Here is a 25746-nt window from a genome sequence, read left to right as displayed (position 1 = left end):
ATGGGGGAGAAAAGAACACTAGCATCAGCAACTGCTCTGTGTCAGCAGAGAGCTAGGAAAATGCTCAGGGTCTGCTCAGTTAAACGGGACACAATCTGGAGAAGGAGGGAAGATCTTTATGTTTCACAGAGACTCCCAGAGGCCCCAGGCTATGTCCTACACACAGGGTAGAGGAAAAGGACCAGCTGGATGTGTACTAGTAAATCACTGATGGAATCTGTTACTTCCTCTAGGTCAAAGATGCCTTCAAAGACATTTCCATATACTTCACCAAGGAAGAATGGGCAGAGATGGGAGACTGGGAGAAAACTCGCTATAGGAATGTGAAAAGGAACTATAATGCACTGATTACTATAGGTAACAGGAAGTGCTGGGAACAGACCAGCCTGGGAGACATAAAACAGGTCTTTGGTCCCTATATTATTTTAATTCTCAGGTGGCGGCATCTGCCCACAATTCCCTTTTTCATGTAGACAAATCTGGAGGGAAATTTTGTTATTTTGCATCAGTGTGGGGCTGAGTGTGGATATTGACCATGCAGAGGTCACATCTTGACCTTGTTCAAGACTCTCCCAGCTCATCAGACTGAGCAGCACTGGCTTTGTGGTGCTTTCCATTGCCACTACCCTTTGTTCCTTCTCCCAGCTCTTCCATTTTAGAACAAAATTTTTGCTTCTTTTCAGGTCTCAGAGCCACTCGACCAGCTTTCATGTGTCACCGAAGGCAGGCCATCAAACTCCAGGTGGATGACACAGAAGATTCTGATGAAGAATGGACCCCTAGGCAGCAAGGTAAGAGGGAAGGGAAGTAGGATCTTTTTTTTTTTTTTTTTTTTTTTTTTGAGATGGAGTTTTGCTCTTTTTGCCCAGGCTGGGGTGCAATGGCGTGATCTTGGCTCACTGCAGTCTCCACCTCCCAGGTTCAAGCGATTCTCCTGCCTCAGCCTCCCAAGTAACTGGGATTACAAGCATCCACCACTACGCCCAGCTAATTTTTTGTAAATTTTTTTTAGTAGAGATGGGGTTTCTCCGTGTTGGTCAAGCTGGTCTCGAACTCCTGACCTCAGGTGATCTACCCATCTTGGCCTTCCAAGGTGCTGGGATTACAGCCATGAGCCACCACACCTGGACTATTTTTATTTTTTATTTTTTTGAGACAGGGTCTCCCTCTGTTATCCAGGCTGGAGTACAGTGGTGCAATCTCGGCTCACTGCAGCCTCTGCCTTCCGGGTTAAACAATTCTCCCACCTCAGCTTCTCGAGTAGCTGGGACTACAGATGTGCACCACCATGCCCAGCTAATTTTTGTATTTTTTGTAGAGATGGGATTTCACCATGTTGGCCAGGCTGGTCTCGAATTCCTGGCCTCAAGTGATCCGCCTGCCTTGGCCTCCCAAAGTGCTGGGATGATGATGATGATGATGATGATAATGATGATGATGATTGTTACTATTATTACAGACAAGGTCTCACTCTGTCACCCAGGCTGGAGTGCAGTGGTGCAGTCATAACTCACTGCAGCCTCAAACTCCTGGGCTTAAGCGATCCTCCCACCTCAGCTTCCCAAAGTGCTAGGATTACAGGCATGAGGCACCGTGCATAGCCCCCAGGAAGAATTAGAAGTGACCTCCCGGCCAGGCATGGTGGCTCACACCTGTAATCCCAGCACTTTGGGAGGCCAAGGTGGTTGTATCACTTGAGGTCTGGCATTTGAGACAAGCCTGGCCAATATGGTGAAACCCCGTCTGCACTAAAAATACAGGAAAAAAAAAAAATTAGCCGGGTGTGGTGGTGGGTGCCTATAACCCCAGCTACTCAGGAGGCTGAGGCTGGGGAATAGCTTGAACCCATGAGGCAGAGGTGGCAGTGTGCCTAAATTGTGCCACCACCCTCCAGCCTGGGCAACAGAATGAGAAGACTCCATCTCAGGGCGGGGAAAAATAGTGACCTCCTGAAACCAGCCTGGGTTTAGGTCTCAGCTACATTTCAGAATTTAACAAAGGAAAAAGAATCTTCCCTCAAAAGCATAAATGTTCAACAAACAAGCAAAATGCAAGACAGTATATACAGTAAGAGGTTATTCATATAACGTTGTTTGTTTGTTTGTTTTTTGTTTTTGTTTTTGTTTTTGAGATAGAGTCTCATTCTGTTGCCCAGGCTGGAGTGCAGTGGCACAATATCAGCTCACTGCAACCTCCACCTCCCAAGTTCAAGCGATTTTCCTGTCTCAGTCTCCTGAATAGCTGGGACTACAGGCATGTGCCACCGCTCCAGGCTAATTTTTGTATTTTTGGTGGAGATGGGGTTTTGCCATATTAGCCAGGCTGGTCTTGAACTCCTTACCCACCTCAGTCCACCCGCCTTGGTCTCCCAAAGTGCTGGAATTACAGACATGAGCCACCACACCTGGCCTCATATAAAGTTTTAAAACTTGTAAAATATATATAGTATTTATAGATACAATAATAACTGGTAAATGTATAAAATCTAAATGTGAATAAGAGTGCCAAATTCAGAACATTTATCATCACAACAAAAGAAGGAAGGGCTGGCAGGTGGCTTCACTGTGGCTTGGTCAGTTTTTTTATATGTTTTTATTTTTGTTTTTAAATTTTGAAATAAACATAAAAAGATCTGAAACAATTGTGACAGAATGTTGACATTGGACTGAATGGTGATGGATGTATAGGTTTTCCAGTACCACTCTCCATTGTTTTCTATATGTTTAAAATTTGTCATTTTTTTAATTGTTTTTGCTAAACATTGTTAATACATCATAGAACAATGAAAGCAAACTTAATTAAACTGTAAATCCACGAAAAAGCTTTCTAATACCAATCTCATAATAGTTTAGTTATTGATTTAAATTTCTTAGAAGAAATAATATTAAGTAAAGATATATCATTTATGTACATTTAATCATACTATATGATCCTCTTATACCAAAATGAATCTACTTCTTTGTCTCGATTCTGGAGCGGGTTTGAGAGAGCTGTTTAGTTTCCCTGATCTTTCCCATATGTCACTGACCAGAGACAGCATCAGGTAAATAAAATAATGTATCATAATTATAAAATAGAAGTGTGAAGCTCATTTCCTCTTCTACTGCTTGGTTAGGAGAGTTTAGAAGTAAAAAGAGTCAATCTGCCCAAACTAGAGATAGCAACTTGGATTGGGTCTACGATTTCACCATCTATGGATTTTAGATTCCTTAGGACCTAAAAATGGTGTAAGAGGTATGAAAGGCCAGTGTTTGCTTTTCTGCCAATGTTTTGACATGAAAAGAATGGCTCTTTAGAGGGAATCTATCTCCCGTGGTTTACCACACATCTATACATCTTTATCTGAACTCAGTTAAAATCCCCAATTTAAGTTAATTTATTTTTTACTGTGGTAAGAAATCATATAACATATATTTACTCTTCTAACAATTTTTAAGTGTACAACTTTATTAATTATATGCACATTGTTGTGAAATAGATCCCTAGAACTTTTTATCTTGCGTGACTAAAACCCCATACCCATTGAACAATAACACCCCATTTCCTCCTCCCTGCAGCTCCTGGCAACTGCAATTCTGTTTCTATAAATTTGATTACTTTAGATACCTCATATACATGGAATCAGCCATTAAATATTTGTCTTTTTGTGACTGGCTTATTTAATCACTTAGCATAATGTCCCCAAGATTCACCCATGTCATAGCATGTGACAAGATTTTCTTCTTTTTTAAGGCTGAATAATATTCCACTCCATGTATATACCACATTTTTAAAATCCATTCATTTGTCAATGGATATTAGGTTGCTTCACCTCTTGTCTATTGTGAGTAATGCTGTAATAACTATCAGTGTGCAAATATCTCTTTGAGATCCTGTTTTTAATTCTTTTTAATATATTGTATACCCAGAAGTGGAATTTCTGGATCATAAGGTAGTTCTGGTTTTAATTTTTTGTGGAAGTGCTATACTGTATTTTACAGTGTCTGCACCATTTTACATTCCCACTACTATGGTTTGAATGTGTGGAAGTTCATGTATTGGAAACTTAATTGCCATTGTAACAGTATTAAGAGGTGGAGCCTTTAAGAGGTGAATTAGGTAATGATAGCTCCAACCTCATGAATGGATTAATGACACTATCACAGGAGTGGGTTAGTTATTGCAGGAGTGGGTTCCTGATGAAAAGGATGAGTTGGGCCCTTCCCTGTCTTTCTCTCTGTCTCACAAGCACACTTACCCTTCCACCATGTCATGATGCGGTTTGAAGCCCCTTGCAAGATGCCAGGGCCATACTCTTCAACTTCCCAGCCTCCAGAACCACAAGCCAAATAATTCTTCTCCTTATAAATTACCCACTCTGGGCCAGGCATGGTGGCTCATGCCTGTAATCCTAGCACTTTGGTAGGCCGAGGCAGGTGGATCATGAGGTCAGGAGTTCGAGACCAGCCTGGCCAGCTTGATGAAACCCCATCCCTACTAAAAATACAAAATTAGCCGGGCATGGTGGCATGCACCTATAATCCCAGCTACTTGGTAGGCTGAAATAGAAGAATCACTTGAACCCGGGAGGCAGAGGTTTCAGTGAGCCGAGATCACACCACTGTACTGCAGCCTGGGCAACAGAACGAGACGCCGTGTCAAAACAAAAACAAAAACAAAAACAAAACCACACACACACATAAATTACCCACTCTGTTACATTCTAGGAAAGCAGCAGAAAACAGACTAAGCCACCTACCAACAATAAGCAAGTGTTCTAAATTTCTCCACATCTTCGCCAACACTTGCTATTTTCTGTTTTTTTGACAGAGGCTATCATAACAGGATAAGTGACATCTCGCTGTGGTTTTAATTTTCATTTCCCTGATGATTAGTGATGTTAAGCATATTTTTATATGCTTCTTAGCCATTTATGTATCTTCTTTTGAGAAATGTCTATTCAAGTTTTTTGCCCATTGTATTAGTCAGCCCAGGCTGCCACAAGAAAATACCACACACTGGGTGGCTTAAACAACAGAAATTTATTTTCTGACATTTCTGAAGCCTGGAAGTAAAAAATCAGAGTGCCAGCATGGTTGGGTTCTGGTGAGGGGTCTCTTCCTGACTTGTGGGCAACCTCCATCTCACTGTGTATTTACGTGAATTATTTGTGTTCCCACATCAGGAAGGAGAAGGAATTTCTTCCTCTTCTTATAAAAGCAATAATATCTACTAGAAGATTTTTTTTTTTAGACAGCCTCACTCTGTTGCCCCAGGCTGGAGTTCAGTAGTGCGATCTCAGCTCACTGCAAACTCCACCTCCTGGGTTCAAGCAATTCTCCTGCCTCAGCCCCCCACGTAGCTGGGACTACAGGGGCACACCAGCTAATTTTTGTATTTTCAGTACAGATGGAGTTTTACCATGTTGACCAGGCTGGTCTCAAACTCCTGGCCTCAAATTATCTGCCCACCTCCTCGGCCTCCCAAAGTGCTGGGATTATAGGCATGAGCCACTGCGCCAGGCCAAAAGCACTAATGTCATCCTAAGGGTCCCACCCTCATGACATCACCTATCCCTAATTACCTACCAGTGGCTCCATCTTTAAATACCATCATATTGAGGTATTAAATATGCTTCTGCATATGAATTTGGGGGAAACAAAATTCAGTCCATAGCACTCATTATTTAATTATTTGTTTTGTTGTTGTTGTGTTATAGGAGCTCTTCATATATTCTGAATATTAACTCTTTTTTTTTTTTTTTTTTTGAGACAGAGTTTCACTCCTGTCGCCCAGGCTGGAGTGCAATGGAGCGATCTCAGCTCACTGCAACCTCCACCTCCCAGGTTCCACCGATTATTCTGCCTCAGCCTCCCGAGTAGCTGGGATTACAGGCACATACCACCACACCCAGCTAATTTTTTGTATTTTTAGTAGAGACAGGGTTTCACCATGTTGGCCAGGCTGGTCATGAACTCCTGACCTCAAGTGATCCATCTGCCTCGGCCACCCAAAGTGCTGGGATTACAGGCAAGAGCCACAGCGCCTGGCCTGGATATTAACTCTTTATCTTCTTTTTTTGAGTCAGAGGTCTCACTATGTTGCTCTGGCTGGTCTCAAACTCCTGGGTTCAAGTTATCCTCCCACCTGAGCCTCTGAATAGCTGAACTATAGTCATGTGCCACTGCACTCAGCAACATTAACCCTTTATCAAATATATGGTTTGCATATATTTTCTTCCACTCTGCAGGATGCCTTCCCACTCTGTTGAATGTTTTCTTTGCTACACAGAAGTTTTTAAATTTGATGTAGTCTTATTTGTCTATTTTTGCTTTTATTGCTTATGCTTTTGGTGTCATATACAAGAAGTTATTGTTCATTTCAATGTCATAAGCTTTTCCTCTGTGTTTTCTTCTTGAGGTTCTGTACTTATAGGTTTTACATTTCAGTCTTTAATCTATTTTGAGTTAATTTTTATATGAGATATGTGGTAAGAGTCTGTCTTCTCTTTTGCATATGTATATCCAATTTTCCCAACACCATTTCTTGCAGACTGTCCTTTCCTCCATTGTGTAGTCTTGGCATCCTTGCTGAAGATCATTTGACCGTATACACAAGGGTTTATTTCTGGCCTCTCTATTCTGTTCCATTGGTCTATATATCTGTCTTTATACCAGTACCACACTTTTCTGATTGCTGTAGCTTTGTAATATGCTTTGAAATCAGGAACCATGAGGCCTTTAACTTTATTCTTCTTTTTCAAGATTGGTTCTGCGATTCTGAGTCCTTAGAGATTCTATATGAATTTTTGGATATTTTTCCATTTCTGAAAATAATGGCATTGGCATTTTGATAGAGATGGCATTGAATCTATAGATCATTTTGATAGTATGAACATGTTAAAAATATTAAGTCTTCAAATCCATGAACACAAGATGTCCTTCCATTTATTTGTGTCTCCTTAAATTTCTGTCGGCACCGTTTTGTAGTTTTTAGTGTTCAAGTTTTTTGCCTCCTTGGTTAAGTTTATTTGTAATTATTCTATTCTTTTTGATGCTATTGTGGTTGGGGTATTTTTCTTAATTTCCTTTGTGGATTGCTCATTGTTACTAAATAGAAACACAACTGATTTGGGGTGTTGATTTTGTATGGTGAATTCATGTATTATTTTTTTTTTTTAGACGGAATCGGCTCTGTTGCCCAGGCTGGAGTGCAGTGGTGTGATATTGGCTCACTGCAAGCTCCACTTCCCTGGTTCACGCCATTCTCCTGCCTCAGCCTCCCGAGTAGCTGGGACTACAGGCACTCGCCACCATGCCTGGATAATTGTTTGTATTTTTAGTAGAGACGGGGTTTCACCGTGTTAGCCAGGATGGTCTCGATCTCCTGACCTCGTGATCTGCGCACCTCAACCTCCCAAAGTGCTGAGATTACAGGTGTGAGCCACCATGCTCGGCCCAAATTCATGTATTACTTCTAACAATTTTTTGGTAAAAATATTTATAGTTTTCTTTTTTTTTTATTTTTAAGATGGGGTTTTGCTCTGTTGCCCAGGCTGGAGTGCAGTGGCACGATCTCGGTTCACTGCAACCTCTGCCTCCCAGATTCAAGCGATTCTCCTGCCTCAGCCTCCCGAGTAGCTGGGACTAGAGGCGCCCACCACCACACCTGTAATCTTAGCACTTTGGGAGGCCAAGATGGGCAGATCACGAGGTCAGGAGATCAAGACCATCCTGGCTAACATGGTGAAACCCTGTCTCTACTAAAAATAAAAAATTTAAAAATTTAAAAAATTAGCTGGGCATGGTGGTGGGCGCCTGTAGTCCTAGCTACTCAGGAGGCTGAGGCAGGAGAATGGCATGAACCCACTAGGCGGAGCTTGCAGTGAGCCAAGATTGCACCACTGCACTCCAGCCTGGGCAACAGAGCGAGACTCCATCTCAAAAAAAAAAAAAAGGTTGTGGGGGCGTTTCTTTTATGACCTTTTTATGTTAAAGTGATTTCCTTCTATTCCTAGTTTGTTCAGTGTGTTTGTCGTGAAAGGTCAATTTACATTTTAAAAATTAATGTATTAGGTACCTTATTAGGTATACCTTAATAGACAGGATGAAACAAAGATGAAGTTTTATCTATTTTTTTAAGTCTTAAGAAAATTAGTAATGCCTCTAATAGAAACATAGGCCTTAATGATACTTCAGAAAACATTTCCAAATCGCCTTTGGATAATACTTGGAATCATCACTCTCTGATTCAGAATTCTCTGTCTCTAATGAGAAACTCCAGAGTTAGGCCCGGCATGGTGGCTCACGCCTGTAATCTCAGCACTTTGGGAGGCGGAGGCAGGTGGATCACCTGAGGTCAGGAGTTTGAGACCAGCATCGCCAACATGGAGAAACCCTGTCTCTACTTAAAATACAAAAATTAGCCGGGTGTGATGGCGTACACCTGTAGTTCACAACAACTCGCAAGGCTGAGGCAGGAGAATCGCTTGAATCTGGGAGAGGGAGGTTGCAGTGAGTGGAGATTGAGCCACTGCACTCCAACCTGGGCGACAGAGGGAGACTCCGTCTCAAAAATAAAAAATAAAAATAAAAAATAGAAGAGAGAATCTCTAGTGTTTGGAAACATTTACCAACCAAACCACTGATTTCTCATCACCTTTTAGTCAAACCTCCTTGTATGGCCTTAAGAGTGGAACAGCGTAAACACCAGAAGGTAAGTATTTCCCAAATCCTATTGACAAGAAACCTTCCTCATGGATCCAAACACAGGTAAGAGGAGGAGAATGTACAGACTATCATAGGAACTAATGCCTTCTTTTCCTGATCTCTTTAGTACAGTGTCTGACGTCATCATTATTTTAAGAGTTAATAAGAACAGCAACAATAATTGCTACCATGGTGTTATTTTCTCAATATTTTCAGACTTTATTTTAAGCATTTTACATGAATAAACTTTACATATAGTTCCTATTCAACTTTATATATAGTACCTATTAAGTAGATGTTGTAACTATAGCCATTTTACAGATGAGAAAACTGAGGTATAAAAATGTTCAGTTATATCCCTGGGTTCACATTCAGTGTTGGTGCAGTCTAATCCAAAACTCCTTCTCTAAAGCACTTACAAGATCATTAACACAAGATCATTAAAAGTTTCATAGTTTTATAAAGTTTATGCTGTCTTACCCATATGTGTTACATCATTCGTCCAACTGACTTTTCAACCTCAGTTTTTTTCTGTTATGGTAAAGTGAGATTTGCACTAAAACACTCTGATTAAGGGAAGTTCCAAGTAAATAGACAGTTCATACTGTGTTTGGTCCCAGAAGGAGATAGGGTCCCTACCCTCATAAGGGACCCATTCTGATCAGAGGAAACAGCTTCCAGCCCTGAGGAGTTTCAGGTTTGAAGACTGAGAAACAACAAATAAGAAAATGTTTTAGGACTTCATATAGGTTACATCCTATTAAGTAAAAATATATTCTTCTGGAACTGATTTCAAATGCTCATTCCTACAGAAGGCAGTAACAGCTCCTTCCTCTGGGCTCCAATTAGGGAACTGTCATGTTGTTTGGAATTATTTGTTTAGCCTGCCTGCTGCCTCTTCATTGTGAGCTCTTCAGGAGTCTGGTCCATATCTGATTCTTCTCAGAACTCCCAAGCCCAGATCAGGGCCTCTGAGAGCCTCCTTAGCGTTTTCTGAATGACTGATTCCAAGTTTATGAATTAAACGATAAGTAACAGGGTCAAGGAATGCTGAAAATATCTTTGAGTTAGATTTCAACTGTAGAGATGTTATCAGGACTATGAGATAATTTTCATTTGTTTGTTATTTTTCTGGGTGGTGGTGGGGGGTGATTTGAGACAGAGTCTGGCTCTTTCGCCCAGGCTGGAGTGCAATGACTCAATCTCGGCTTACTGCAGCCTCCATCTCCTAGATTAGTGTGATCCTCCTGCCTCAGCCTCCTGAGTAGCTGGGACCATAGGCATGCACCACCATGCCCGGCTCATTTTTACATTTTTTGTAGAGACAGGGTTTTGCCATGTAGCTCAGGCTGGTCTTGAACTACTGGGCTCAAGCCATCCTCCCACCTTGGCCTCCCAAAGTGCTGGGATTACAGATGTGAACCATTGCACCCAGTCTGTGAGAAAAATTATTTTTTCTTTTCTTTTTCTGAGACAGAGTTTCACTCTTGTCACCCAGGCTGGAGTGCAGTGGCGTGATCTCGGCTCACTTTAACCTCCACCTCCTGAGTTCAAGTTTTTCTCCTGCCTCAGCCTCCCAAGTAGCTGGGATTACAGGCACCTGCCACCACACCTGGCTAGTTTTTTGTATTTTTTGTAGATATGGGGTTGGCTAGACTGGTCTGAAACTCCTGACCTCAGGTGATCCGCCTGCCTTGGCCTCCCAAAGTGCTGGGATTACAGGTGTGAGCCACTGCACCTGGTGAGAAAAATTATTAATCTCACATTCATACTGTAGTAAGTAGTTCAAAAAACACTTTGGTGAACATTATTATCTTTCATGTTCACTACAATATTAAGAATTAGCGCCAGGGGCAGTGGCTTACACCTGTAATACCAGCACTTTGAGAGGTGGAGGTGGGCAGATCAACCGAAGTCAGGAGTTCAAGACCAGCCTGGGCAACATGGTGAAACCCCATCTCTACTAAAACTACAAAAATCAGCTGGACATGGTGGTGGACACCTGTAATCCCAACTACTTGGGAGGCTGAAGCAGGAGAATTGCTTGAACCTGGGAGGTGGAGGCTGCAGTGAGCTGAGATCGTGCCACTGCACTCCAGCTTAGGCAACAAAGTGAGACTCCCTCTCAAAAAAAAAAAAAAAAAAAAAAAAAAGAATTAGCATGGTCTGAGTGCGGGGGCTCATGCCTATAATCCCAGCACTTTGGGAGGTTGAGGTGGGTGGATCACTTGAGGTCAGGAGTTCGAGACCATCCTGGCCAACCTAGTGAAACCCCATCTCTAATAAATATACAAAAATTAGCTGGGTATGGTGGCACATGCCTGTAATCCTAGCTTCTCGGGAGGCTGAGGTAGAAGAATCTCTTGAACTTGGGAGGTGGAGGCTGCAGTGAGCTGATATCGTGCCACTGCACTTCAGCCTAGGCAACAGAGCGAGACTCCTTCTAAAAAAAAAAAAAAAAAAAAAGTATGCCAATTTCTGGATCAGGAAACTAAAGAGAATTAGCTAACAATACACCCTTATTCAAGCAGACAAGCAGAATTGGTACAGGAACTAATTAATCTAATTCCAAAGCCAAATATTCTTTCCAGGATATGGCAACATGCAACTTTGACATCATTTTCTTGGTTGTCTAGATATATTTTTGCCAGTCGTCTCTTTGTTCTGTTCCCAATCTTACTGCTCTATTACCTCATTTTCCAGATGTGCTTTGTCCCTCTGTGCTTTTCTACATTTCCCCTTCCATCAAAAGTCTACTAGTTTATGGAAGATTCCCTCCTTCTCTTTGTAAGCCCTTACCCCCTTCTTTCACAGATCTTGTTGATTCTCCAGCTAGTCTTCCCAAGTATTCCTCCTCCTTCCCTTTGACTTACACAGAACATTTTAGAGAAAGTTGAAAGAAAGAGCCTTAAGACATGGGTTAGAGTCCCAGATTCACTACTCACTTAGACCTTCTCTTTTCCCTCTAGTATTTAGACACTCTAGGTATTTTCAAGGTTTGAACATTAACTAGAGTCATGCATATGAAAACATGTCGCAAGCCGTAAAGAACTAAAGAAATTCATGTTGTCTTTTAATATGTAACTCTCACATTAAAGGGAATGCCCAAGGTGTCATTCAGTAATGAATCTAGTTTGAAAGAATTGTCAAGAACAGCAAATTTACTGAATGCAAGTGGCTCAGAGCAGGCTCAGAAACCAGTGTCCCCTCCTGGAGAAGCAAGTACCTCTGGACAGCACTCAAGGCTAAAACTGGGTAAGAAAAAATATTTGGGGGGACTTTAGTCCCTCTATGTCCTCTAGAAAGGTTGATGAGTATGGTCTACCTATGTGGGGTGGACTTTGCATAGGCCTGGGCTTAAGCTGGACTCAACTGTGAGACCAGAAGGTAGATGCAGTATTTTGTTAAAATTATTTATTTATTTGTTCACTGAGACAGAGTCTCACTCTGTTGCCCAGGCTGGAGTGCAGTGACGCAATCTCAGTTCACTGCAACCTCTGCCTCCATGAAAATAGATGTTTTCTTGCCTCAGTCACCCAAGTAGCTGGGATTATAGGCGTGCGCCACTGTGCCCGGCTGATTTTTGTATTTTTAGTAGAGACAGGGTTTCACCTCGTTGACCAGGCTGGTCTCAAACTCCTGGCCTCAAGAGATCTGCTCACTTCAGCCTCCCAAAATGCTGGGATTACAGGCTTGAGCCACCATGCCCAGCCTTGGATACAGTATTGAATAGCATGTAAGAACATTAACTTTGAAGTCATTCACTTGGGTTATAATCTACATAGAAGCACTGGGGCCTTGGGCAAATCTTATAAATTCTCTGAGCTCCTGAATGGTAATCTGTAAAATGAGACCAAGTATATATAGACCAAGTATATTGTTTGAAAGCATTAAATAAAATATAAATGAACCAATACATGCAAGGTGTCCAATAAGTACCTCTCTGATAATAGATATTCTTTTGTGCATTTCTACATTTCCTCTTCCATCACATGTCTACTAGTTTGTAGAAGATCCCCTATAGAGATCATACTTTATCTTAGTGTTGTATGTCCAGGCCTTTGTTCAATGCCTAAGATGTAATGTGACCTCAAGAAATATCTTCCAAATGAATAAATGCATGAATGAACCATTTTGTAAGTAGGAATGTTGGGAAGTTAATGGTATAATGAGAACAGCCAGAAACTAATATTAAATAGGCATCTGCAGTCAGTGTGGGTATGGGGTCTAAGTCTCTCTGAAGCAGTAGTTAAAGAGGGGGACACTAGAGTATGTAGAAAGGTAGATGCTAATTTGATGGTAGATTTCACATTTTCTTATGAAACAAGGACAAACACCCCAGATTCCCAATTTTACCCATCTACTCTTCTCCAACCTAGAACTCAGGAAGAAGGAGACTGAAGGAAAAATGTATAGCCTGAGAGAAAGAAAGGGTCACGCATACAAAGAGGTCAGCGAGCCGCAGGATGATGATTACCTCTGTAAGTGACACTTTTGGCCACTCACACAGCTTGCTGTTATGTCCTGGTGCAATAATTTCATCATTTGGCCCACAAATCATTCCCTTACTCTAATGAATTAGAGTACAGGATTAGGGCTAAATAATGTGGATGCCAAGCTCTTTCTGAAGCTCTTATATCAAGGAACATGCATTACAACTTTCCTAATCTCTGCTTCCCTCACTTCCAGATTGTGAGATGTGTCAGAACTTCTTCATTGACAGCTGTGCTGCCCATGGGCCCCCTATATTTGTAAAGGACAGTGCAGTGGACAAGGGGCACCCCAACCGTTCAGCCCTCAGTCTGCCCCCAGGGCTGAGAATTGGGCCATCAGGCATCCCTCAGGCTGGACTTGGAGTGTGGAATGAGGCATCTGATCTGCCGCTGGGTCTGCACTTTGGCCCCTATAAGGGCCGAATTACAGAAGACGAAGAGGCAGCCAACAATGGATACTCCTGGCTGGTAAGAAGAGCCTGCCATTTCCCCTGTTCTGTCTTCCCACATCCCTTCTGTGCCTTTGGTGGGACATAATCTTCTACATGTTAGTATATAGGTAAGGATAACATGGTTAGCTCTGTGTACTCAAGGGTCTTTGCATGAACATGGAACTCCTATTTAGAGATCAGAGGTTACATGGGAGCAGAGTGGTACAAAGACAAAGAAGTGCATCCTCCCTGTGGAGCTTCTGCTCTGATTGGACAAACCAACTCAGATGTGTAGATAGATGATGACTAAGGTACATACCATGTGGTCTCAATTGGCAGCTGAAGCTATGCAGGCCCAAAGGCCATTGATGACAGTGGAGTAAAATAATTCTTCTGATTTTTACCCTCTAAAAAGCCTTTGCCTTATTTTTCTGAAACTCAGATCACCAAGGGGAGAAACTGCTATGAGTATGTGGACGGAAAAGATAAATCCTGGGCCAACTGGATGAGGTAAGGCTAGTAGCTCTCTGAGTTTCAGAGAGAACCTTCATCTCTCACAAAGCTGGATTTCCTTCCTTATCATTATGCCTCCCTCAATGATTTTCACATTCCCTATTTCTATTTTTCTCCATATAATGCTGTTTTATACTATCAACATTTAGAAATAAAAAATAAAAATATAGATATTACGATTTATTGGTATCAAAACATAAATATGTATGCTAGACAAAATTGAGGCACCAAGATAAACCTTGAGAAGCCTAGATTCACGGGGGGCTCTGAATTCATGCTTTAATTTGTGTAATCCACGTTTATTAAGCACTTTGTATGTTCCAGGTTAGGAAGTGAGGTTCACTACTTGAACAGAAGTGAGCTGCAGGATGACTCAGCCCCTTTCCACAATGGGCTCTCGTTCTATCAGAGAATAGAAAAATGAATCAACTATTACTGTTCTATGTTATTGGGCCGAGAGAAAGAGACTTCTAAGTTTCTCTGGGATTCTGGGGAAGTCAGGTGAATGGCACCTGAATGAACTGTAAGGTGATTAAGGAAGGCCTGTCAAAGAAAGATGGACTTGGGCTGAGTATAGAATGATGTGCACTAATCTAAAAGCAGAGTACATGATCAAGCACCAAGTTCTGTGGTATAAAACAGAATTAATTTAGAGTTTAGAGAAGCTAGAAGTCAATGTGTTTTATGGCCAGTCAAGGTGGAGGTAAGTCTGGAGTTGGGCTTTGAAAAAATGGTTGATTAGGCATGGCAGGGAAACATTCTAGGCAGGATGAACACTGTAGTCAGAAGTGCAAGTTCATATGACATTGTGAAAGAGATTTAGGAATGAGCAGAAGGTTCCCGGAGGAGTGGTGGGGGAAGTGGTCAGCACTAGACCATGGAGGCCTAGACCAGCAGGTGATGGGCCAGACCTGGATCTGACAGATACTGGGAACTCACTGCCTCTTTTCTTTCCCTTTGCCTGCCTTGACCCCAGGTATGTGAACTGTGCCCGGGATGATGAAGAGCAGAACCTGGTGGCCTTCCAGTACCACAGGCAGATCTTCTATAGAACCTGCAGAGTCATTAGACCAGGCTGTGAACTGCTGGTCTGGTATGGGGATGAATACGGCCAGGAACTGGGCATCAAGTGGGGCAGCAAGTGGAAGAAAGAGCTCATGGCAGGGAGAGGTAGGCATCACTATTACTCTTTTAAAAGGACAGGAAAGAAAGAATTATCCTAGAGAATTTTCATGGTTTAACTCTTAAGTACAGTAAAATGCCATCTAAAGTCAGTAAGATTTCAAATCAGTGGCTTCCAAAATTAAACATTCATGTTATATACCTTTGCCTCTTTGGAACAATTTTTATATTTTTAAATCTTTGTTCTGATTTTATATTCTAAGTACTTCATGCACAAAGTATATAACAGCATATAGTGCTGAAAGACTTAAAGAGAAAAATCAAGTTCTCAAACACCTACCAGCTCTCCCAACAAGGTAGTTTCTTCTGGCATTTCCTTGATATTTCCTAATGATATGCATGTGTTGTTATTCATTCATTAATTACCTCAATTAGCTGTCATGTGAATTCCTACTCAGTGCCAGACCATGTTGCAGGAAGTGTAAATATAGATTGATCAAGACAATCAGAAAAACTGCTCTTGACATGTGAATTAGGGAACCATATGATTACATACAGACATATGTGTAATATCAGACAGTGATTAGTGCTTTGAAGAAAATGAATCCAGAAAGAATACCTGGGGATCCGTGTGAGGTGAGAGTAGAGTGTTGCAGGGGATTGTCAGGGAAGATTTCTCTTAGGAGACAGCATTTGAGAAGTGCAAGTGCCTGTGGGCCAAGGGTTCCAGGCACAGGGCGCAGCTAGTGCAATGGTCCTAAGGCCAGAAAGAGTTCAGCTTTGGTTCATTTTTGGAAAATAGGCGGCAGTGGGTCATCCCCTCAGAGCTGCTCCGGTTTCCAGATGAGAGAATGGTGGGCAGGATGAAGGTGGGGAGCACGGAGGTAAGTCTGAGTAGGGATATATTTTGAAACAAGACTTCCTATTGTATTTGAAATGGGCTCAGACTGAATGAAATATGTCAAAAATGAATACTTGATGGGCAGCCTGAGAGAGAACATATTCTCATTTCATGATTTGTGGAATCTGAAATGGAATCCATGCACCTAGTTGGGGTAGCAGGACCCAGAGTCCTTTAGTCAGTGGGACCTGGACCACTCTGTGTTGGCCAACCTGCATCCCACTTCCTGATGGAGAACCAGGCACATAACAGTCCTCAATTAAATATGTCCTTTTGAATGAGGAGACTCAAACTCAGATTTGCTCGCACATCTTCTCTTTAACCACATTTGTGGATCTCCAGACTGAGTGCTCTTAATAGATCCTTTTCCCCTCTTAGGAAGTCACTAAGGACAATCTCACCTAAGTCATCAAGAGTGTTATTTCTCAATAGAATAAAATAGCTGAAGACCTCGTGTCAGCAAAAGTGCCCAGGGACCAGGGAGGGAGGATGTGGCAGAGGGTGATCAGGGAAGGCTTTATAGGACTTGGAAAATACCTGCAGTGTGGGGAAAAGGTCACTGCAGTTCCATCTATATAAGGAATGACACTGCCCTGATGCTGGTTGAGGTTACCTAGTCTGGCAGATATGTAGAAAAGGCCCAAGATGTGGGATTTCTGGATTTTTTAAGATGTAGTGAATAAAAGTGGAATGGAAAAATGGACTGTAAAGGTCCATCCAGCACTTGGTGGGAGAGAGCTTGCATTGTTAACATATGAAGAATGATTGTTTCTTCATTTGATCTTCATACCTTCATATGTGGTAAGGCCTGAACAAAACATCTACCCTGACCAAAAACTTCCTCTTTCAGAACCAAAGCCAGAGATCCATCCATGTCCCTCATGCTGTCTGGCCTTTTCAAGTCAGAAATTTCTCAGTCAACATGTAGAACGCAATCACTCCTCTCAGAACTTCCCAGGACCATCTGCAAGAACACTCCTCCAACCAGAGAATCCCTGCCCAGGGGATCAGAATCAGGAGCAGCAATATCCTGATCCACGCAGCCGTAATGACAAAACCAAAGGTCAAGAGATCAAAGAAAGGTCCAAACTCTTGAATAAAAGGACATGGCAGAGGGAGATTTCAAGGGCCTTTTCTAGCCCACCCAAAGGACAAATGGGGAGCTGTAGAGTGGGAAAAAGAATAATGGAAGAAGAGTCCAGAACAGGCCAGAAAGTGAATCCAGGGAACACAGGCAAATTATTTGTGGGGGTAGGAATCTCAAGAATTGCAAAAGTCAAGTATGGAGAGTGTGGGCAAGGTTTCAGTGTTAAATCAGATGTTATTACACACCAAAGGACACATACAGGGGAGAAGCCGTATGTCTGCAGGGAGTGTGGGCGGGGCTTTAGCGTTAAGTCACACCTCCTCAGACACCAGAGGACACACACAGGGGAGAAGCCCTACCTCTGCAGGGAGTGTGGGCGGGGCTTTAGCGTTAAGTCAAGCCTCCTCATTCACCAGAGGACACACACAGGGGAGAAGCCCTATGTCTGCAGGGAGTGTGGGCGGGGCTTTAGCGTTAAGTCACACCTCCTCAGACACCAGAGGACACACACAGGGGAGAAGCCCTATGTCTGCAGGGAGTGTGGGCGGGGCTTTAGCCAGCAGTCACACCTCCTCAGTCACCAGAGGACACACACAGGGGAGAAGCCCTATGTCTGCAGGGAGTGTGGGCGGGGCTTTAGCCAGCAGTCACACCTCCTCATTCACCAGAGGACACACACAGGGGAGAAGCCCTATGTCTGCAGGGAGTGTGGGCGGGGCTTTAGCCAGCAGTCACACCTCCTCATTCACCATAGGACGCACACAGGGGAGAAGCCCTATGTCTGCAGGGAGTGTGGGCGGGGCTTTAGCCAGCAGTCACACCTCCTCAGTCACCAGAGGACACACACAGGGGAGAAGCCCTAGGTCTGCAGGGAGGATGAGTAAGTCATTAGTAATAAAACCTCATCTCAATAGCCACAAGAAGACAAATGTGGTCACCACACACTTGCACACCCCAGCTGTGAGGTGGCTTCAGCGGAAGTCTGCTGACCCCTTATATTCCCCGAGAGTATAAAGAGATCGGAAATAACTAATTAAACAAATCCGCCACTTTCATGACTAGAGATGAGGAAGAACAGGGGATAGTTCTCTAAGTGTTCGGGGGACATCAGCATGTGTGGTTCTTTCCCGCACTGATCCCCTCCAGTTTTTGTTTGTTTTTTGCTCCTGTTCTAATAAATTTTGTCTCCATACAAATCTGAACCCCAAGTGTGTACCTCATTCTTCCCTTATCACTGAAGGCAAGAAGAGTCCAGAAGGGCCACAGAGAACTCATGTGTTCAGCTCAAGACTCCACAGGAATTCAACCCCCAGAAAGACATAAACTTGGAGTCCGTCTGGTTTAATTATTGGAGAATCAATTCCCAAGTCCAGGAAGAGAAATGTAAGATTCTAGAAAGTCGCAGCAGGAAAGGGAGTTCCCTGGTCCCCTGGGAAGTGTGGCCTCTTCTCCTAATGGACCCCTCTCCTCTGCTGCCATACTCTCCCTTGGCTCCCCAGTCTCCTCTCCTGATCTCCTCCAATCTCTGTAGCCCAGGATGTGAAAGCCAGACAAGAACACGCGTGTGTGTATATATGTGTTCGGGTGTGGGGGTATGTGCCCTCCGTGTAGGTAACTGTGTGAGTGTGGGGGGTTTCAAGGGTGTGTTAGGAACAACGCTCAAAATCCTAAGGAAATTGAACACTCGAACAAAGGATTCTTAGCAAAGCAATTTTACTTCTGTGCAGAGGGGTGCCTCCTTGGCCAGTCGCCATGAGAGCACACTTGAACAAAGAGGCAGCAGAGCCTTTATTCCTGACACAAGTCCTTCCCCTGTACCTTTTTCCATTGGCTGGGGTCGGGTCGTACAATCTAAACTAATCCCAGTTGGCTAAAGATTTGATTTTTTTAGAGAAGGTGGGCAAGTAAAAAAAAAAAAATGGAGACGAAGAGGAAGGGGTGTCTGTAATGAGCTAGGAAGTTAGTCCTCTTTCCAAATAAGGAAAGGAATGTGAGCTGGTGGTACTGATAACGCCTAGTACTGTGGTGTGCCTGGGCATCTAACAAAGGCAGAAAGGAAAACAGAAGAAAAAGGAGAAAGGAGGGGGGGTACTATGAATTAAAGAATAAAAGATTGATCAGATTATTTGAAGAGAAACCTCATCATATCCCACAGGTGTGTGTGCATGTGTGTGTATCTGCACACGTATGTGCATGTACTTGTGTGTGCATGTGTGTGTCCAGTTGAGGGCACCAATCAGAGAAGGAATGCCCCTGCTTCTTCCAGGGGAATCCTAGATCCTCATTCTCTTTCTACAGAGCAACAAAAATGTAAAAACAAACACCTTACTCTTTTTTAACAAAAGATTATGAAAATAAATAAAGGGATAGATTTTTTTTTTTTAATTAAGATCTACACTGTCTGTCAAGACCCAGCCAAGCTCGAGGAGGGAAGACAGACCATCCCTGCAGGCCTAGGAAGAAGCCTTCCTGTCCTCCTGGAAGGGCTTCGGAATCAAGCCTCCGTATACATCCCAGCAGACACATGACTGAAATGTGCTGAAGTTTCCCTCAGAAGAAAGTTGAACAGGGGTGGTGCAGAGAAGAAGGAAGTGCCCCAGATACACGGGCCATCAGCTTTGCTGCCTTGAACAAGCTCAGCCTTTGATTCTGAATCTGATTCTTGAGGTGAGAGAAGGGTTCTCAGACCAAAATGTCCCCAGGGCATGTAGAGTCGAGAGGGGAAATAGAGTGCTCAAAATCGAGTCAGTTCCCCGCTTTGAACAATCGAAGTCCCTTTTCTCATTCAGTTAAAGCCAGCAGAATCCTCAGTTGGGACTTGGTAGTAGGTGGTATCTGCTAGATGGTACTAGCCATCAGGCATTTAATGAGAGGGCATTTCTATGAAAATAAACAAAAACAAAGGCTAATAGTTGGAAACTCAGTTTCTGAGTCCACAGGGCAGTCAGTGGAGAGGATTTTTAGATGCCTTTAAACAATTGCCCCCAGGCGTAGGTGTAGAGATCATGATTGAAGTCCCACACTTATGTCACTCTGGGCCCGATAAAATTTGCACACCTCTCATAGCTCAGACTGCTCTGAGCTATTTTTCTTTTCTTATCTTCTTTTACAATCTAGAACATGTAAAGGATTGTCCTACATATCAGCTAGTTCAGAGGCATTTCAAGTGAAGCAGCTTCAGATCTATATTTAACTATTATTATAGTTAAATATAAAGATATTTTCTGTTCCACTGCAGTGATCTAAGCCATGACTATGTTCCCGGATCAAACCGAGGGTCGGGCTGCTTCTTCTCACGGCCCAATAACGAGATGCAGATGAACGGGGAGAGAATGGGGAAAAGCTTAAAAGCCTTTCCTCTGAGAAATGAAGTAAGATTAGGATACCTAATATCACAACAGTTATTCAGCACGGTACTGAAAATTTTAGACAAAGCAATTAGGCAATATAAATAAATAAATGGCATACATATTGAAAAATAAGAAGTCAAATTATTTCTATTTGCATATGATATAATCTTATATACATAGAAAAGCCTAAAGACTCTACCAAAAAACAACAAAAAAATCCTCTTAAAACTGAGACATAAATTCAGTAAAATTGCAGGATACAGTATCAGTACACACAAATCTTCAGTACTCCTATATTCCAATAACAAACTACCAGAAAAATAAATCAAAAAAGTGATCTCATTTATAGTAGCTATGAAAAAAATACTTAGGAATAAATTGAACTGAGGAGGTGAATGAAAATCTCTACAATAAAACTCAAAACCACCAATGAAAAAAAATTGAAGAGAACCCCTAAAATAAAAAGGCATATCATGCTTATGAATTGGAAGAATTACATTGTTAAGATAATCATACTACACAAAGCAATCTACAAGGTCAGCAGAATCTCTCTTAAAATACCAATGACATTCCTCACAGAGGTAGAAAAAAATAGCCCTAAAATTTATATGGAATCAAAAAAGACTCAGAATAGACAAAGCAATCCTGAGCAAAACAGCAAAGCAGGAGACATTACACTACTTCACCTCAAAATATATACAAAGCTATCTTAACCAAAACAGCATGGTATTGGTATACAAACAGATGCACAGACCCATGAAACAGAGCTGAGTACTCAGAAATAAATTCAGGTATTTAGAGGCAATTGATTTTTGACAAATTTGCCAAAAGTATGCATTGAGAAAAATACATTCTTCAATAAATTATGTGGGCAAAACTAAATATCAATATGCAGAAGAATAAACTAACTTCTTATCTCTCACTGTATACATAAATCAACTCAAAATGAATTAAATACTTAAATTTATGACCTGAAACTATAAAAATACTTCTATAGGGGAAATGCTTCAGGACATCAGCCTAGGCAAATATTTCATGCATAAGTCTTTGAAAGTACAAACAACAGAAACACAAATAGACAAATGGGATTATATCAAACTTAAAGCATTCTGCACAGCAAAGGAAGCAGCCAACAGAATGAAGAGACAATCTGTAGAATAGGAGAAGATATTTGTAAATTATTCCTCTGACAAGGGATTTCTGTTCAGAATATACTAGGAACTCAAACAACTCAACATCAAAAAAAATTGATTACAAAATGGGCAAAGAATATAAATAGACATTTCTCATAGAAAGACATACAAATGGCCAATAAACAGATGAAGAAAAAATTCAACATCACTAATCATCAAGGAAATGCAAATCAAAATCAAAATGAGATTCTACCTCCCATCCCAGTTAGAATGACTATTAAGAACATGAAAACTAGCAAATGCTGGCAAGGATGTGGAGTAAAGGGGGTTGTTATACATTGTTAGTGGACATAGAAATTAATACATTCATTATAGAAACAGTATGGAGGTTTCTCAAACTAAAAATAGAACTGCTGAAAGACTCAGGTTCCCACTATTTTGTATTTATTCAAAAGAAAAGAAATCAGTATATCAAATATATACCTTTACCCTCCATATTTATTGCAGCACTATTCACAATAGCTAAGATACAAAATATACCTAAATTCCCATCAACAGATAATTGGATAAAGAAAATGTGATTATATACAATGAAATATTATTGAGCTATAAAAAATGAAATCTTGTCATTCCCAGAAACATGGATAAGCATGGAGGACACTATGTTAAGTGAAATAAGTCAAGGTACAGCAAGATAAATACCACATATTTTCACTTATATGTTGGAGCTAAAAAAAATAGCTGAGCTCAGAAATAGAGAGCAGAAAAAATATTACTAGAAGCTAGAAAGGTTTCAGGGAGAAGAAGATAGAGAGAGGTTAGTTAACGGATACAACATTATAGCTAGATAAGAATACTCTCTAGTGCACTATAGCACTGCAGGGTGTACATAGTTAACAATAATTTTCAAAAAGCTGGAAAAAAGGATTTGAATGTTCCCAACACAAAGAAATAATAAACATTTGAGATGTATGCATTGTATACATGTATTGAATTATCCTTTTGTATTCCATTAATACGTACAATTATTAAATGTAAACTAAAAATAAAAGGGAAGAAAAGAAATCTATAAACTTGGAACGTCCATAGGGTAGATCTCATCTATATCCTTCATCCATAATCAAGTTTTTTATAGAGGAGAACTCCAGAGAACTTCCTTCATTTCTCTTTACATTTTCGGATTATGCTTTTCTCCTTTTGTTAAAAATCACATCTACGATACTTTAAAAGTTGTCCTAAAATAAATTCTTTCTCTATGTTTAATCAAAAAAGAAAAGATTTGACTTAATAATAGGTATAAGAGGTAGAGAAAGTTAATAGAAAACAGAGGAAGATTTTTATTAACCTATTCAACAAATCCATATATTTAAATTAAACATCCTATCTGTAAAGGGGCAGAATATTTAATGACCATCACTTAAATTCATTATCTGTGAAATATTACTTAACGAGCACATTTTCATCAAAAAATTCTCTGAGTGAGCATTGTGCTTCCGCCTTAGATATACGACATGATAATTTCCCTTTTTTTGTAAGACATTTTATACTACTTTTATCCAACCGCCTTCTACAGAAAAAAAGATACGTGACTAAAGTCTATACTTTGTCTGATAGCATTATTATCAACTTAAAATTGTCTAGTATTACAATTTTAGAGAGATGAGCTTATTCCTGCAAGAATGGCTATAATGAAAAAAATAAAAAATAATAGATGTTGGCATGGATGCAGTGAAAAGGGAACACTTGTAGACTGCTGGTGGGAATATAAACTAGTACAACCACTATGGAAAAGAGTGTGGAGACTCCTTAAAGAAGAGACTTTCAAATTTGCTTAATTAAAAATCCTCATTTTAATAGTGAGCAAAAGGAAATCAAGCAAAACTAAATTATTTTCCTTAGCTTCTCATTCACAGAGTTAATATGTACATAGATCTAATTCCCACTCCAATTTTTCCTTTCCTTGCTCACTGTCATTAATTTGTCCTAAATTTTGTAGTGGTTTACAGATGTCAAAGACTGTCTCTGATGTGGGTCCAAAGAGCAAACTAGTCACTGTCTTACGGTGCTTTTATTCTGGTGGAGATAGAGATTAATATAAATTAATAACTTCTTACAGTGATAATTTCTATGAGAAAAAATTAATATACTAATGTGAGAAAGCTGAATGAGAGACCTAAGCTGAGGGATGTACTTTATAATGGGAGTCAGGAGTTGAGGCCAAGTGACAAGAAACAGCCATGCTGCGAAGATCTGGGAAAAGAATGTTCTATGTAGATACAAGAGGTTGTACAAAGTCCCCGGGGTAGAAAAAAGTCTCTCCTGATCAAGGGTTAGAAAGTGAATGTAAGCAGAGTACATCTGACAAACATGTGGTGTAGGCTAATGAGGAGTCTGAGCCCAGAGACCCCTGCACACTTCAATACAGACCTTTGACTTTATCGAAAGAATCCCTTTGGATCCTGTCTGGAGAATGGACTGATGGGTGACAAAAATGAAAACAAGACGAACAATTAAAAGTCTATTATTCCTTCCTTAATCAGACAATAAATTACTTTTTTAGAAATGTAAACTCTTGTAAAAATTAAGGAAAAAAGAATAAACAAACATAAGAAAATTCTGACAAAAATTATTGATTTTCTTCTTAAATCATGTATTTACTAAGTACTATATTTTGAATATCTCTGAACAAGTTGTGACAAGTAAACAAAATGAAGGATTTATTATAATTTACAAACCTGGGGAAAAGCAAAATTGTTTAAATAGTGAAGAGGACATATATCTCAGAACATATTTAAATCTATTTACAAAAAAGGATAATGAATTTAAATGTTATGTGTCAGAATTCATTTTTAAATTGTAAGCTGTATTTCAAGTATCATACATATAATTTGTAGTTATTACTTATTTTGTAAGCTTACCATTTATTTTTAGAATGCTAAACATGTAGTGTTGTGTTACATACAAAAGAATGTTACTCAATAGGACTTTGTGAAATTCAGTGTGAGTTTCTATGCTAGCTAAACTCTACATATTATTTTTTTCTATCATGGATTGCTGTCCTTAAAAGTTGTGTAATTTTTTTTATCATGACTATTATGCCCTGCCTTAATGTAATTAGTAATATTGCTCTTAGTTTTCAATTTGGCAGGTTATAGGGTACATAATATGTTATAAAATTTCAAAACTTCAAATAATGACCAAAGCGGAGAAAGCTTTTATTTAAAAAAATGATGCTATTCTAAAACACTTGCTACTCAGGTATAATTTTGAATTACTGCTTAATTCTATTGCAATAATAAATGTAATTTATCTATGATAATTCATGAATGGAACTAGTTAAGCTTGCATTCTTTATTTCTACTAATAATACCTGATATACAGAAAATTTTCGGGTGCTCTAAAAATCACTCATCATTTGTAGGAGTAGAAACCCAGAGTTCAAAATTTTAGGTACTTCATTGACTTGAAAGTTCAAAAGGATGTCCAAGTAATAGCCTCTTAAATTTTCCCGAGGCACATCAGAAATTTAGCCCTTAATTATTTTCTATTCAACTACTTTGCAAAAAGTTGTTTCAAAGTGAAAGTTGCTAATTTCTTCTAATACAGTTCCAACCAAATTATTATATGCTATATAAGAGAAATATCACAAAATACCCAGCTTAATGAAGATACACATATTTCTAAAAGTGATCAATTTAATCAATTTTATCTTGGTTAAATCATATGAATGTATAGGCAGGAGAGAGATAGATAACTAGAGTTATCTAATTCTGGTTAGATAATAATAATCATGTAACCAAATAGTCAAGAATTCTAAATGTATTAACTTTATCATTATGTAAATACATTTTCTGGTTGTCACAATCATATTAAAAGAATAAATTTTTATTCTTTGAATGCAAGATAAAGACTATAATGTATTGCATTTTTTTCCTGCCCCTCTTCTACTTATGATGTTTTATTTATATAAATGGGGTTTTGGGTAAATATTGTCAATGTCAAATTATTGCTTTCTAATATTTATTAGAG

The 25746-nt window shown here is 40.3% G+C and overlaps 1 protein-coding gene across 2 annotated transcripts in view; it reads left to right on the top strand.

The window, feature by feature from the left end:
- Positions 1 to 18436, top strand: part of PRDM9 (PR/SET domain 9) — an 83397-nt gene extending 64961 nt beyond the window's left edge. For both annotated transcript variants that reach the window (XM_055367487.2, XM_031003382.3), the window contains exons 3-11: positions 234 to 357; positions 684 to 791; positions 8645 to 8694; positions 11786 to 11942; positions 13067 to 13168; positions 13377 to 13648; positions 14054 to 14121; positions 15101 to 15294; positions 16998 to 18436. In XM_055367487.2, coding sequence (XP_055223462.2) covers positions 234 to 357; positions 684 to 791; positions 8645 to 8694; positions 11786 to 11942; positions 13067 to 13168; positions 13377 to 13648; positions 14054 to 14121; positions 15101 to 15294; positions 16998 to 18097 — 2175 coding nt within the window. In that variant the 3' untranslated portion in view covers positions 18098 to 18436. The remainder of the gene's footprint in view (positions 1 to 233; positions 358 to 683; positions 792 to 8644; positions 8695 to 11785; positions 11943 to 13066; positions 13169 to 13376; positions 13649 to 14053; positions 14122 to 15100; positions 15295 to 16997) is intronic.
- Positions 18437 to 25746: the final 7310 nt, after the last annotated feature.

Source organism: Gorilla gorilla, chromosome 19, assembly GCF_029281585.2.
Source record: "Gorilla gorilla gorilla isolate KB3781 chromosome 19, NHGRI_mGorGor1-v2.1_pri, whole genome shotgun sequence".
In the NCBI taxonomy this organism is placed as follows: Eukaryota; Metazoa; Chordata; class Mammalia; order Primates; family Hominidae; genus Gorilla; species Gorilla gorilla.
The sequence above is the reverse complement of the archived record's forward strand: the minus strand, read 5'-3'. Positions and strand labels throughout refer to the sequence as shown.